At 37.4% G+C, this 16718-nt stretch overlaps 1 protein-coding gene across 2 annotated transcripts in view; it reads left to right on the forward strand.

Moving 5' to 3' along the window:
• Window positions 1–16718, forward strand: part of ophn1 (oligophrenin 1) — a 47169-nt gene that overhangs the window by 15446 nt on the left and 15005 nt on the right. For both annotated transcript variants that reach the window (XM_073861139.1, XM_073861140.1), the window contains exons 9-18: window positions 451–551; window positions 641–732; window positions 1064–1142; window positions 1243–1276; window positions 4134–4196; window positions 5258–5332; window positions 5862–5946; window positions 9830–9888; window positions 14323–14428; window positions 14991–15150. In XM_073861139.1, the coding sequence (XP_073717240.1) occupies window positions 451–551; window positions 641–732; window positions 1064–1142; window positions 1243–1276; window positions 4134–4196; window positions 5258–5332; window positions 5862–5946; window positions 9830–9888; window positions 14323–14428; window positions 14991–15150 (854 nt within the window). The remainder of the gene's footprint in view (window positions 1–450; window positions 552–640; window positions 733–1063; window positions 1143–1242; window positions 1277–4133; window positions 4197–5257; window positions 5333–5861; window positions 5947–9829; window positions 9889–14322; window positions 14429–14990; window positions 15151–16718) is intronic.

A 16718-nucleotide genomic window follows, 5' to 3' on the forward strand; every position in this document is an offset into this window, starting at 1 on the left:
GGAAGTTTACAGTTGCTTTGAAGAACCGGACACCACTCGCTCACTCTCTCTTGTGTGTTTGTGCACCTCTCACCCTCAAACAAGGTCAGAGCAAGCGTCCTCTTTTTAAAACTCTGCTAATATGACAGTTAACAGCAAAAGAGTGCTCACGCTTCAATATTTGATTGACAAGACAGCTGACTCGGTGGTTGCTTAGCAATATGAAAAGCCGCGTCGCACTGCTCTTTTTTTAAAAAAGGCAATGCGTCGCGCCTTGCGTTTGCAAGCGTTTAAAGCGCTTTTGGTGTGACTGGCCCCTTAGAAAGTAAGAATGGTTAGTGTTTTTAACTTTATCTACAAACAAGACAAATCATGAGTCATGATCGTGAATAAAAGACTAAAACCATCAAAGCATGTTATATCTACTGATTAACAAAAATGGCATTTTTCTCTCTCTCTTTTTCTCTATAGGGGCTTTGGGTGTTTCCTGGGTGAAGTATTATTGTAAATACTTCAAGGACAGCAAAACATTGGTAATGGTGCCGATGGAGCAAAAACCAGGAGCGAAACAGGTGCAACATTATTGAAGATCAGTGTATGAAAAAATGAATATGTAAACACATTTGTATTCCCCTTTTTACTTACATTTCCTCTCTTTCAGACCACATGTCAGCTAACACTGAAGTCATGCATACGCCGCAAAGCCGATTCTATTGATAAACGCTTCTGTTTTGAAATTGAGACAAACGAAAGGTGAAAATCAGCATCAGTCCTTTCTGTCCATAATTATTTTTCATTATTAATTTTAATTTGGTCATGTTATATTATTATAACATGAATTATTATTGTTAAAGTAAATAAAAGCAGCGGAAATAGATGGTGTGAGTGAATAGAACAGAATAGCAGACAAAAAAGTGTATGTAGTAGTTTGAAAAACAAAATTACAGAATAAAGGAAACCCATAATATTACATAAGATATAAAATGATGTTTGCTCATATTTAGGCATGCGTGCTTAGTATGCTAACAGCAGTTATTGGTTATTCAAAGTTGACGTTCATTTTCATATTTCTGCATTTCTATAGGTGCTCCCCTGTCCTGATCCAGGCGATTTCTGAGGTCAGTAGGAAGCAGTGGATGGAGGCCATGGATGGAAAGGAACCAGTGAGTTTAACAGACATCTCAGGATTTAAGATGCTCTTTACTGGTTTCTGCCAGAATACTGATGCTTTATCGTGTACTGAGATCTTTCTGTTTGTTTCAGATTTATCATTCTCCAATTCAAAAGCAGGCAGAAAGTAAGTACAGCTTCCCTTTGGATATTGGTGACAATATGTTTCATATCAGAAACTACTGGTATTAATTTCATAAACAGCAATTATACTTTATATCTACGGTAATTATTTATTATGCATTTACAGCTTAGTTGTGCTCATCTCATTGATATCTAAAGGTGCAATAATCAATTTTAGCCAATTTCTGTGCCAAACGCCAGTGTACAAAAAAAATGACAGTCCAAAACACAATAACTTTATTTTATCCACAATTTTCAAGATTTAAGGAATGTGGAGTGATGGCATTGGATGGTAATACCTGATAAAAAGTTATTCCTGTAATAATAATTTCTTTATGCCTACTCTACGTCCTTGCCTCATTTATTATACGGGGCTCTATGAAAATGCGAATTAGTCCCTGCCTCCACTGAATTGCACCCGCTCAGACCATAGATATATATATGTATTTAGACGCTGCATTCGGCAGTTCCAGACACATAGCTGCTGATTTCACAGTGCATTCGTGAGTTGCGCTTTAACAGCGCATATTTTATCGGCGCTGACGTTAACAGGTTTGAGCATTCACAATGCACGTGTGAGCAACATGTGCCCGTGTCACAGAAGTAAAGCTGAAGCTGCAGTGTTGCAATCGTTTCCACTCCCATGCGGCATATATTTCTATTGGTCGGACTAAATGATCCACTCGTTCACCTGTGTTGACGTGATTGGTCGCATGTTTGTGATGTAGGAAATTGAGGCAATTTCAAACCTCGGGAATGAGATGACGGCAGTTTATTAAGAAAATACTCAGCAATGGTAATGAATGTTGATTAGGCTTTATGCCCTGCTGCACTACTTCCTGAACTTCAGCCAGCTCCTTGTTTCCTGTCTGCCATTATTGGACAAACTGATTAATCCAGGTGTGTCTGATTATTGTTGTTGTGACTACTGAGGTCAGGCACACCTGGATTAATCAGTTTGTCCAATTATGGCAGAAAGGAAACAAGGAGCTGGCTGAAGTTCAGGAAGTAGTGCAGCTGGGCATAAAGCCTATTGTACATGGTTTGTCTTGAAGCATATTTCACGAGTTTGCATTAACAAATTATGAGAAAACATTAAGAGAAAACATTTCCCTGCCAATGACGATTTCCTGACAAGTTTTTACGGTAATCTGTAATTCTGTTATTATCCACTATATGGCGCTTTTACCCAATTTATAAAAACTGAAGCAAAAAATAATTTAACAATATTTTAAACTCTGTTTATGTTTTAATAATCATTCTGAATCTGATCTCTAACAAATTTCCTTTACAAAGATGCAATTTTCTCAGCTTTTTGCTTAAAATTTGGTATTTTTGAAGAAACCTACCCATATTTAGGAGGTTATAAAAAGAGAACAAATCAAGATAGGATAAAAAATTTTTTACAGTTTTTTGTTTATTAAAGAAAAATTTCCTGTAGGGCATTTTGTGAAACTTTTATGAAAATCCCAAAAAATGCTGGCGACATATTTTTTAACTTATTCCTCGCCAGCCATTTTTTGAAAAGTTGCCTTCAAGAATTTTTTGTGATTTTCACAAAAGTTTCACAAAATGCCTTCTAGAAAAATATATAAACATACAAATATATCAAATGAAAGAACAGACCATCTGCTTTCAAACAAACAATGAACAAACAAACAAAACAGGAAAAAAAATGTTTCATCCTATTTTTCACTGCTTATAAACTCTTAAATATGGGTATTTTTCTTAAAAATATATATATATATATTATCAAAAAAACTGAAATAATTGCATTTTTGTGAAGGAATTTTATTAGAGATCAGATTCAGAACGATTATCAAAAATACACAAAGTTTAAAATTAGTAAATCATTTTTTGCTTTAGTTTTTTAATCAATTGGAATCATAGTGGATATTTGCGGTATTACAGATTAACATAAAACCTCATCAGGAACACAATTTTTTAATGCAAATGTTTTCTCTTAATTGACGGGATAACTCGCAATGACGGGGAAAAAGTTAAAAAAGGCTGGCGGTGAATGAATGAACATGCAATCGATAGGGTAATGAGATAAAGCATATTTGGTGCGCTGTCCAAGGGGAGGGCTCCAAGCTCAGAAAATTAGCCCAAACCCAGACTACTTTAACTGGGATAGATGTACAAGCAGAGAGTGAGGCGATGGGGTAGAGGAGGGAAACTATAGAGAACTCTTCAAGCTGATTGGTTGGATTACATGACCATGCTCCTCCCGAATTTAGTTAAAGGCAGGGTGCGTGATTTTTGAAAATCACTTTGGAAAAGAGAGTCAGACCGACTACCAAAACACACTTGTAGCCAATCAGCAGTAAGGGGCGTGTCTACAAACCGACATCGTTGCCTGGGTTGCGCATGTGTGGGGTGGATCTATCAAATGAAGGTCCAGATTCTGTTGGGGTAGGGGCGTGTTTGTTTAGGTGGTTTCAAATGTCAACATTGGCTTTTAGAGATCATGCACCCCGCCTTTAAATAAACCTCATAAAAACACCACATAAACAGCCATTCAAACTTTTATTTGACTTTAACATGAATACCATGGTCATAGGAAATCTACAATATAATAAATTTTTGGATGATTTTAGTATGTATACACACAACAAAACAAAACAGAAAGATAGTCTATATATTTAGAAATGCGAAACTGTTGAGAGACTATCTAAAAATAGAAGAACCGTGTAGAGAAGCGAGAAAATCCTGCTTAATAGATTAAGTGAAATACTTGCAAGCTTGTACAATACAAGGTGTAATTACGCCATAAATAGTGTTCAGTAACCTACTGAGAAATTTACACGGCCATGATAAACAATGTAATATTCTTTGTTTTTCTTTTTTCGTTTCCTCAGTGGAGCTGAATGACCTGGGCTTCAAGTTTGTCCGAAAATGCATCAACTTTGTTGAAACAAAAGGTGAAATTACATTTACTCGACACCTCAGGAACATCACTCACTATTTGTAGTTTCTGTTGAAGTTATCAATCACCCAACAATTTACTTTCGTGAAGCTTCAGAGCCCATTGCGGGCTGTTTAATATGAGCTCTGTGCTGTTTATACACTTCATGGCCACCATATGCTGAACCTGCACGATTTAATTTAATTCAGTGTGAAAGACGAGCAGAATGTCACAGATTATTTTTTGTTTTGCCTTCCAAACGCGACCAGCAGAGGTCAGCAGTATGCCATCTGTTCATAAGTGTCACGTTTCGGGCCGAGAGCATTTTGAGCCAACTGTAAATAGAAAACATTCATTTCCAGAATTTGTTGGTTCTGCAGAACCGCTGCTGATGTGGCCAAAAAAACCTGTAACGCACACACATACATTGAAACATGCCAACATACAGATTTTTATCAATAATATATCATGCAAATTAAAAGAGAAAACTTCTGCACCGCTACGAATTGATAGCAGATGTATACAGACAGCTTTTCTCTCTTTCGTGAAGACCACAGGTCAAAAGCACCAGCCGTGTTTGGTCTCCAACGCAGTTAGATGTTGGATTTCGTTACATTGACACCGTGAAACCGTTAAGTGAAATAAAGAGCTGGTTTATTCTCACTAATAAGTGTGTGTAAACCGTAGTGTTGACTGCGCTAACAGCTCTGTTTGACGTGCTGATGTATGTGTTCGGCGATCTCTGATTATGCCGTTACTCGGAACGATTTCCCCCAGACGTTTAAGACCAACGCTGTCGTCAAGAACAACATGGTGCACGTTAACGATCAGTAATCTCTGGCAAACTGCGGCTGGAGGGTTATTGTACGGCTAATGACGGCCGGACCCGAACTGAACGCCGGCCAGGTCCACCGCTGCTCTGTCGTTTTTCGGTAGAGCTGTACTTTTCCACTGCAGGACACTCCCCCGTTTCTTCTCGCTCATGCCAGGTTCTCCCATTTTCTCAGTCCATAAATCATTGTTTCTGTTTCTTTTCCACTCTCATTTCGTTTGCTCTCTTCTCTTTCTTTCTGGTAGGGCTGACTCAGGAAGGGGTCTACAGGACTGTGGGCAGCAACATTCAAGTACAGAAACTTCTGAATGCCTTCTTTGGTGAGAAAATGGCCCGATGAACATCTGCTGTGTGTGTGTTGGAAAACACGCAACCCACACACTTGTCAATCTCTTTTACGCGCAGATTCACACATTACGTTTTATACATTCATTGTGGTACGCAGAAAACAGACGTGGAAGTCGAACCCCAAAAGCCATTAAACCTGATTTATACACGCAATTATAAGCAAACATATTAACATCTTTTGATCTGCCATCAAGTTTACAAGTTCATATTTTATGTGGGCATTAAATTTGATCGCTCAGACTTTTTTAGTCTTAACTTATTGTGGTATTTTAAACATCCAGAGCGAGCTAGATGTTTTTTTTTTTTTTATGAAGTGTAGCAATGGGACCGTAAGGAAACCAAAGCAGAGATATACGTCCATGAGATAGACCTTGAGCTGTTACAAACTCCCTGACACACAGCCCCCATACTGAACAAAAACAACCATCTGAGGAAGGTCATTTATTTCGCTTTCTCACTCTCTTTCTCTCTTTGTCTTCATCTGTTCTCCTCTCGCTGTAGATCCAAAGTGTCCAGGTGATGTAGATTTCAATTCGAATGACTTTGACATTAAGACCATCACTAGTGCCTTGAAATTCTATCTACGGTGAGTTAAGCACCCATGCATTTTTATACACTATATATAAAAATTTGTCTTTTTAATATTTTTGTACCCAGCAAGCAATTTTACATTTAAAAGATGTTGAATAGTCGTCCAAACAGCCCGGACGTCTAGGTTAAAACAAGGCGAATTTTGAGCTGACAGACGTCTAATCATAGCCCAAAAATAAATGTAATAAAATGAATAAAGAATGAATGCAAACACCTTGTAATCACTGTTGACTTTGCTTACATAATGGAATATGATACATCTCACAAGGTATTTTTGCAAAACTATCAAATGTAAAGAGACGCTTTTTTTTGAAAATATGCTCATTTTCCAGCTCCCCTAGAGTTAAAGGATTAGATAAGGATAAGGAGATAATTTACTCACCACCATGTTATCCAAAATGTTTATGTCTTCCTTTGTTCAGTCGAGAAGAAATTTAAATCTCCAGCCAGCGCAACCTCACGTAAATGCGTAGTGACCTAGAGAGGTCATGTGTTACATATATGAAACGCACATTTGCGGACCATTGTAAACAATAAACTGACAGAAAGACATTAATTACTATCATTTGACATACAATAACATCAGAATGGTCCTCGCATATGTCATCCGTGACCGCTTGACTTGATGACATATTGTGTGAGGTAGGGCTGGGCGATTTGTCCCCCTAAAAAATCTGTGATTTTTTAAAAAAAAAACTCGATTTACGATTCGATTCGATTTTTTCCCCCTGCCCCCATTTAAAACAAAATAATTGCAAACTGTAAATATATTTTAAAAATATATATTTATTATATTTAATTAAAACGCATCAACATGAAATTTACGTGAATCCAAACCAACTCCACACGACTGAATTCGAAGAGCATTTTTTTTGGAAGGAGCTGCTCTCTTTCGCCGGCTGTTTTTGCCATGTTGTTTGTGTATGCATGCGCTGCCCTCGGGAGAGGGGAGGGGCAGAGGGCTGCGCCGTAGGGAGCATGCTACGGAAACCCTGAAGGAAGATTTGGCGAATGCAAAATGTATGTACTGCGCTATACTGCAGAGGGGGAGAAAGAAATATAAAAAAAAAATGATTTTTGAAAATATGAATCGATTTGACCTACCAACTCGATTTTAAAATCAAATCGATTTTTTTCCCAGCCCTAGTGTGAGGTCGCGCTAGCGCATCACAGGACCGGAGATAGATGAGAAGTTATGTTTTAAAAGTGCATTTTTTTTCTTGTCAAAAATGACAAACGTTTCGCTAGATAAGACCCTTATACCTCATTTGGGATCGTTTAGAGTCCTTTGAAACTCTGTTGAAACTGCAATTTTAAACTGCATTAAAACTGTTACGTGTTGGTGTCCATTAAAGTCCATAAAAATGAGAAAAATCCTGGAATGTTTTCCTCAAAAAACATAATTTCTTCTCGACTGAACAAAGAAAGACATCGACATTTTGGATGACATGGTGGTAAGTAAATTTTTGTAATCCATTTAGCTGATCTCCGGGTCTGACGCTACCACTTTTAGCATAGCTAAGCACAATCCATTGAATCTGTTTGGACCAGTTGGCATTGCGCCTAAAAAAACCCAGATAGTTTCGATATTTTTCCTTTTTGAAACTTGACTCTTCTGTAGTTACATCATGTACTAAGATCAACAGAAAATTAAAAGTTGTACTTTTCTAGGCAGATATGGCTAGTAACTATACTTTGATTCTGGTGTAATAATCAAGGACTTTGTTGCTGTAACATGCCTGCAGGAGGCGCACTGATATTACGCAGCAGCCGAAAACAGTCCCCTTAGTATCTTTCAATAGCAGGGGCTTATTTTCGGGCACTATGTAATATCATTGAGCCATGTTACGGCAGCCAAGTCCTTGATTATTACGCCAGAATGAGAGTATAGTTCCTAGTCATATCTGATTAAACAATCGCAACTTTTAATTTTCTGTCAGTCTTAGTACATGATGTAACTACAGTAGAGTCAAGTTTTAAATAGGAAAAATATCTATTAACTATTTGGTTATTTTTTAGCACGATGCTAATGGTCTAATCAGATTCAATGGATTATGCTAAGCTAAGCTAAAAGTGGTACCACAGACCAGGCCCGGATTGGCCATAGGGAGAACCGGGAGGATTCCCGGTGGGCCGGTCTGTTTCTTTTGGCCACGAGGGCCGGTGTTGTCATGCCACCGGGATGAAGCGTATTTGCGGTTGCGAGATGTCCCCGCCGCTTTATGCACAAGTTGATTGTGTCCCGAGTCCCGAGCACTTATTGGAAGAATTCTTGCATTAGGGTTCACTGGCATCTAAAACGCATGGGAAACGCAGGACGTGCCGCTGTCTTCTGGTTTTCAAAGCGCTTATTTGAAGACGAGTTTTGTTTCAGACGCGTCTATATTGAGTGCGCTTGCCGGCCGCGCGTCTATTTAAAATAAACTTGAGCGCGTCTTTTGAGTGCGCTTGCCGGCCGCGCGTCTATATTTAAAAAAAACTTGAGCGCGTCTTTTGAGTGCGCTTGCCGCCCGCGCGTCTATTATATTTTAAATAAACTTGAGCGCGTCTTTTGAGTGCGCTTGCCGGCCGCGCGTCTATTATATTTTAAATAAACTTGAGCGCGTCTTTTGAGTGCGCTTGCCGGACGCGCGTCTATTATATTTTAAATAACTTGAGCGCGTCTTTTGAGTGCGTTTGCCGGCCGCGCGTCTATTATATTTTAAATAAACTTGAGCGCGTCTTAATACAAACAGGCTGGCCTCTAAAAGGAAAACAATTTACAAAACATATTTTTTATCCAAGTCATAGATTAATTCTCTATGAATAGTCATTATTCATCGTTTATTGCAAGAGGAACAAAAAAATTAGTTTATTTTAAAAAAGTAGTTTCAAAAGTATATCCATGATGTTTTCTTTTTTTAACACAATGTAGGCCTACCTTAGCCTACGTTATTTAGCAATAGACATGATCTAAGTACTAAAAGACTTTTTTCCATTTGTTTCCAATGCATACTTGATAAATCTTGCTTTTGTATTGTATATCAGGGGTTTCCAAACGTTATCAACCCAACAGTTAATCTCAAGACTCACCATTTTTTAGAAATAGAAATATAGAGGAAAACACAAACACATTTGTTTCCTTTAGTTTTTGAATAAGTTTACTTTAGTAATATCTTATGGTAGGGCTGCATGATTATGGCAAAAATTATAATTGTTTACTGCATTTGCACGGAATATGAAATTATATATTTGAAAAATACAGTGAATTGCAAGGCTGCAGAGAACAGTGCACTACTGCAGACTTATACTACTGAGGGTTTAAAGATATTATTTTAATAGTCAGTCGTGAACTAAAGTGGGCCGGTCTAAGGCATGAAAATCCAGGGCTGAAAATGAGTCCCACTCCGGCCCTGCCACAGACCCAGAGATTGGCTGAATGGATTCCAAAACGGTAAAAATCAAATGTTTAACTCTAGGGGAGCTGAAAAATGAGCATATTTTCCAAAAAGTGTAGTGTCTTTTTAAGTTTTTATTTTGGTTTATTTTGATAAGGGTCTCTAGTTATCCTTTTGCTTGTTAGGCATGTTTGTACACCTAAGCAATATTATGTGAGCAATGTTGAAAAGTTCTGTTCTAATGAAGCCATAACCAGAAAATAACCAGAGCCTTGCTGATAACATAAACAGCATGCTCGTAAGTGTGATATTGCTTTTAACTGTTCAATAAAAAATAATAATGAGTGACTTCATTTAAATGCAACGTGTCCAGTAAATACACTCAGAGAATGAAAATAATACACTTCTACTATACGATAAATCAGCACTCTTAAAATGCTGCTGTCCAATCAGATTATAGGACTGTAAATAACTGTTGTATATTTATATACCTTTTTGCAGGAGTCTCAGCGAACCTCTCATGACCTACAGTCTGCACGGCAAACTGATTTTAGCAGCAAGTATGACAGCACTCTCATATACACAGCGATGCACTCACACCCACATACCCATCTTTATGCGATCACACACACACACACACACACACACACACACACACACCCTTTTACGTGTTTATATGTGTTTTCCATCTGTTGTGGGTCACTCAGTTCAGCAGACTGAAATGCAGCTGTAAAAGAGGAAAAACACGACTACAAGTGCACTGTTTACTCTTTCGGCGTTGTACATAAAACACAATCCTCTACCCCACACAGACTTTTGGATCATTGTAAGATCTGTCCTTTTGAACCAAGCATTAAAACAAGAGACGCACTAACGTATCTCTCAATCGCAAGCTATCTGTCCTATAAAATTGAAAGCGGTTATTTAAAAACAGCCAATTGCAGTCTACCTTGTCAATCAAAAAGGGGGTGCCACACGGTTGAAAATGTCTCCTTTGAAAATGTCTCCCTGAAATAGAGGAAAATGATAGTTGAGTTGCAATTTACAGAATGAAACAAAACTGTTATTCAAATGCAACAAAATCACACGGAGGAAAACCAGCAATGCGACAACATTAAACACTCACATTATAATCACTGAAGCTGTCACTCACTGCAGGTTTACATAGTTTCACATGACTCTTTGATCTCTCAAGCTCGAGCTGTCGGCCTTCTTTTACAATCACTGTAAGTCTTATTTAGATTATCTACTGTATGCCTCGTTGATTATAATGAGAGGATTCTAGTCTTGCAGTGTATAGTGGGTGTTGGGACGTCTACATTGTACAACATGTATCGAATCAAACATTATTCCTAATTACCGTCTGTGCTTTCCGCTTTGGGTCTAAAGCTTCTTTTTTGGGTGTCGGGTAGTGTTTTTAGCACTCACTACCATGTTGAGCAGAAGTGAAACGCAAAACCCTACTGAATCGATGCTGTAATCTTAATATTGGTTAATATTGTGCAGACCTAATATATGGTGCTTTTTATTTAAGTGTTTTTGGGGTGTATCAGCCAATTTGATTCTAAGTAGACTTGTTGGATTTAATTGTAGTAGTTTATCGATTTAAATCTGTCTGTTATATTAAATAATAGCATCTAAAGTAATAGCACTTGATTTTCCATATTTCAGAACTTGGCTTATGAAGCACCTCGGGTTTCATAAATTAATGTGTAAAATGTTTTCAAGAATAAAATGATTAGTGGGTTGTAACCAGATAAGAAACAGGATCACACACGCACACATATGGAGTTCACATTCTTGTATGTTAATTCCAACTTTTTAGATTAATAGTAAATGCATCAAAACTAAGGAAATGTTACTATTGGAATTATGTTGCTGACTAAAACGAAGCAGTATATCATACAAATAAATCATGTAACACTTTATTTTATAGTTCTGTTTTACATCTACGTAATATGTACTTACTCTGTAACTGTGTAATTAGAAGGTACCAACCCTAACCCATATAAAGTACACGTAGTTACCAAGAACACAGGGAAGTACACAAGTGCATATACTGTAAAATAAAGTGCAACCGAACTTTGTTATATTTCAGCATCTTAACCCCTTCAGACCCTGCGTCCACTGGAATGGACATTACATGTTTTGTGCTTCAAACTAATAAAAATATTAATCAACCAATCAAAATAAGGCACACTGATTAAACACTAAAAAAACTCAGAATTTTTGTTGAATGGTTTAAAATTAGTCACATTTTGCTTAAAACTACTAAAAATTGGACTCTTGGTATTTTATGAACCAGCTTTTGGTTTGTATAATCATCACTCTGGGAAATTTTTTAAACAGAATTAAAATAAGTATTGGCACTTTTTGCATGTTTATTCTTATTATTTCATTCAAGTCATCCGTTTCAGAAACAACCAAGAAAATTATTAAAAATTAAAGGATTACTCCACTGTCATGTAGTTCAAAACAGACAGAAAATTTGCTCAGGTGTGTGGAACTGGAATTGTTGAGTCCAATAAGTTGTGAGAATTGCACCAAATAAGAAAAGACCAAAATAATGTTTTTTTTCACTTTTTGCATATGATATAAATAAATATTTTTGATAGACCTCTTTTGGTCTGATAAAATGTTTAAGTGTGCGGAAAATTCTTACTCCACTGTCATAAAATAAATCCTAATAATTTACTCACTCACATGTCATCCAAGATGTTTATATTTTTTTCTTCATTCAAAAAGAAATTACATTTTTGAGGAAAACATTACAGGATTTTTCTCCATATAGTGGACTTCAATTAAACAAAACAGTTTCAAGGACCTACTTGCGGATTCAATGGGTTCTAAACGATCCCAACTGGGGCATAAGGGTCTTATTTATCACTCATGGTACATTCACACGGGGCGTAAGCGTTAACGCTTGACAGAAGGCTTGTCTGAAGCGTGGCCGACAGCCAATCACAGTGGCCGCAACACATGCTCTGGTCTTCCATAAGTGTAATTGGCTGGCTCTGCCTAGGTTATTTGCATAAGGCAATCTGAGAAATGTTCAAGTTCTACCGCGAGCAACGGCAGTGATGCGGCGCCGACAGATCCACAATTCAGTTCGGCAAGGCATGATGTTACCCATTAAAAGTGAATGGGAAGCGTTAACGCGTACGCTCCAACGTACCGTTACACCTTACGAATTATGTAATCACATCGAAAGGTCAACATGAAATATGCGAATCCCACACATACGGACAATAAAAAAAATTACGATCATTTGCTAGATAAGACCCTAATGCTTCATTTAGAACAGGGTGAGTTAATTATCAGGAAAATTTCATTTTCAATGAAAGTAAAATAATCCTTTTAGTTTTGTTTCTTTTTTTGAAAGAAATTATTACGTTTGCACAACTTTATATTTGTCTACAAAACTTATTTCAAACATTTAAAGAGCACCTATCGTCCGATTCACGATTTTACATTTCCTTTGTTGTGTAAGTGTGTATTAGTACATGTTACCGATATGTACAAATCCCAAAGGAAACGATGCTAAAGTTACCGTTTCCAACGTAAATCTGTTTTCTTGGACTACAACAAACACACGGATTGTAGGCAACAGTTTACTTCCTGGGATTGGTGATGAAGACCGACATTATCATAATTCCTCCCGCTTTGACTCACAGCCTGTAAGTTAACTCCTGCTAGCATTGCGCACAAATCTTTCAAACATGGTAAGGAGCGTCACATTTCAGAGGCATTCAGGCCAACGTATACAGATTAGCTGGCCAATCAGGGACAAAGCTCTTTTCAAATCGATGAGTTTTGCACAACATCAGTAAGTTTCAGGAAGAAAGTGAAATCTGCAGCTACAAAAATGTACAGTAATGGAGATTTTATATCAGTACATTCCTGTCGATAGAAGCTTAAATAGTCACATATCATAGTTTATTATTGTGTCTAAAGCCTGTTTCTGGATGCCAAGCATTTTGGCATCTTAATATAAAATGTAAATTCATGTGCGTTCTGCGTTTTATTGCCATTTTACTTTGAACAGGCCTAACCCAGTCAGATAGAGTGATATCTGATTTATAATAGTTATAACCATTCTGGGCTGATCTCATGCTTCTGTTCTCAGTCTATGTGTGCTCAGGAGAGTGTGTGTTTGTGTGATGTGGTTGCGGTGTGGTGGTGCGTGAGTGCGCGTCCAGCTTTGAGCATGTCCCTTGAATCGTGCCGTGTTCTAATCCTGCCTATAATAAGATTAGAAGCCATTAAAGCAGCTTTGAATATAATAGCTCGTCTGCGTAGCTACGCTCAGATTACACGCAACCGAACGAGCGTAGCTCCGACGGAGGAATGAGCTACACCTGCCGAAGGATTAACGGCTCGCTTTAATGTGCTTTAATCGTATGGCACAAGTGACCTCGCTCTATCATACTGTTGAACTTGTTTAGTCACAGCTGGTCTCGGTTTCTTTCTTTTTTATTTCTAAAAGATGTGGAGTGGCTCCATTTGACCCCTTTCGAACTTAAAGAAGCTAAACTGGCACACTGGTAGTACACGCTCAGTTTCCACTTCACTGAACTTCTATAAAGTAAGCTGTTATGCTTAGCCCAGGGCTGTATACTGAGATAAAGCTGTGTTTATCCAAGATCTCACAATAAATGTGTCTCTACTGATCCTTTTAGGATTTTACAAGGTATCTTTGGACAAGTTGAAAGAAGTTCGGCAAACTGCCGTAATGTGTCAGCCGCGCAAAAACAAACAAATTCACACTTCTAGAAACTGCTAGTTTGCTAACGCAAGCAAATGGCTCTATTACAGCTCTATTAGTCTTATGATAGATGGAGCGGTGCACCGACATGTACTGTCTGCCTTCATGCTATCAGGACTTTTACAAGCAGGTGAACTGGTCTTTACATGAGCGTGATGGTATATATCCTAATGATGTGTTTTGTAAATTGCGTACATCTAAACTGTATGTGTGCATGTTTATTTTTCAGAGTCTGAGAATCTGGACTATCGGTTAGGGGCGGTCCACTCTCTTGTTTACCAACTTCCAGAGCGGAATAGAGAGATGCTGGAACTGCTAATCAAACACCTGGTCAGGTAACACACGTAGGCATGCATGTGTACACAGACACGCACACACAAATGCGCTCAGACTGTTTTTCTAACCGTTACACAGCTTGCTTGAGCGTACCTCTATAATTATATATTTGAGCTGTGTTTTGGTTAATGATAACTGGTTGAGTGCGATTGTGAAAGTTTTGTGTTCTGCCAAACCTGACAATAAATCACCTGCTTTACTGTATAGCCCAATGTGTCATTTTTTTGGTGTGAGTGTGTGTGAGTCAGCAATGCATACGTGTGCTAGCTTAAAAGTCACTTACTTTGATAGACACGTACTAAATTGAAAATGAAGTTAGGATTAAATAGCATTAAGTGAAATAAGTCTGCAAATGTTTGCGTGACTGTAAGAATAGTTCAGCACATTGCAGTGGTAGACAATACACAAGTGGCTGTTTAGCAGACATTTATATGAAAAGTGGCTTAAAGTACAATTCTAAGCGGGACCTGAGGTCTTTTTGTCGTGAGTTTGTGGCATAAATCAGCAACGCCACCAGAGACGCCATGAGATTTAGCCGGTATGTTATTTGTGTTTTTATAGTGCATGTAGCCACAGCAGTGAAAATCTGATGACGGTGTCAAATATGGGTGTAATATTTGGCCCCACGCTCATGAGAGCTGAGGAGGAGACAGTGGCTGCCATGCTGGATATAAAGTTTCACAACATCATCATGGAGATCCTTATCGAGGACTATAGCAAGGTCAGACGTTACTCTCATCGGGGAACAGTTTATCTGCATTTGAAGAGTTTTGTTCCAAAACGCAAAAAATCCATTTTGACTAATTTTGGTAAAACGTGTTTTCTATACCAAGAAAGTGACAATATGAAAACCACGATTTTCTGTTACAAACTTTCACATAGCATCTTATAAAAACATAAAAAATGAAAATCCATAATTTGCTTTTCAAAGATTTATTATAAAAACAAATTATTTTTTTCACAAAATGCAAGAAATCCATGACAAGTTTTTTTTTTCAAAATGCTATAAATCTATTGAATTAATATATAAATGTGCATTTATCTTTGCCATGTTATATTCATTTAGTTGACTAGTGGTATACACTGATTAAAAAAATAAACATTAATGACATTAATCAAAACACTTACTTTGCCATATTAAGAACAATGTCATTGCCATTGCTGCGGTTATACTTGGGACGTCAACGCTTAACATTTGTTAAGTGTCTGTGATTTGTTAAGCGGATTTATTGCATTCTGCAGAAAAGGAGGAGAGGTGTTTATTGCGTTTTGGGAAAAAGGGGAGAAAAGATGACAGAATAACATGATAGACATTGTATTTTGTGTAAAATTAAGAATTTACTTTTAAATACTGACCTGATACAATAAAGCAATAAACCCCCAGAAGCAGTGGTTTACCAGTGCATTTTATAACAGCTAAGGGGCGTTGTTAGGCATGACACGAAGCGGAGTGCCTAAAACCCCTTTAGCTGTTATAAAATGCACTGTAACCCCACGGCTTTGCGGGGCTTATTGCTTTTATAAAACGGTTACTTCATATGCATAACGTTAGCGGGATTTTATAAAATAAAACCCAAATAAGTTGTAATTATATTAGTACAAATATTACTCTCCCGCCAAACAAAGTAGTTCCTCAGAATCAAGTGTGGCTGAAACAGAGCGCAGTTCCCAACCAACAGAGATGCAGCAAAGACACAATGAAAATATGATTTAAGACTGTGGTGTTTATTTTATAAATCAACATTCATCTAATTTATACATTATTATTTATATTGTGCAACTGTTGAAGTGATGATCAAATGTGCTTGGAAGCATGCTTAACTCTTTCCCAGTCAGCGTTTTTTTTTAAGTTGCCACCCAGTTTTAGTTTAATGCCTTACAGAAAAATTATCTTCTTTAAATAAACATAAAATATCAAATGAAAGAACAGACCATCCGTTTTCAAACAACATTAAAAAAAAAAGTTTCATCCTAACTTCATTTGTTCTCTTATCAACTCTCAAATTTGATAATTCCATTTTTGTGAAGAACTTTTCTAAGAGATCAGATTCAGAGCCATTTATCTGGATATCGCCATAATTGTGCAGTTGTAGACAAATAAAAAATATGATTAAAGACTGTGGTGTTTATTTTCATAAATCAGTACGCAGCAACAGTGGTGCAGTGATACTTACATAATGCGGTCTGAACCGTGAATTTACCGGGGTATTTTATCACGGTTTAGAACGCGTTTCAACCAATAAGAATGAAGAACCAGAACTGCCCGTTTTATAATACTGATTTTGGCAC

The sequence above is a fragment of the Misgurnus anguillicaudatus genome, chromosome 22, assembly GCF_027580225.2.
Source record: "Misgurnus anguillicaudatus chromosome 22, ASM2758022v2, whole genome shotgun sequence".
Lineage (NCBI taxonomy): Eukaryota > Metazoa > Chordata > Actinopteri > Cypriniformes > Cobitidae > Misgurnus > Misgurnus anguillicaudatus.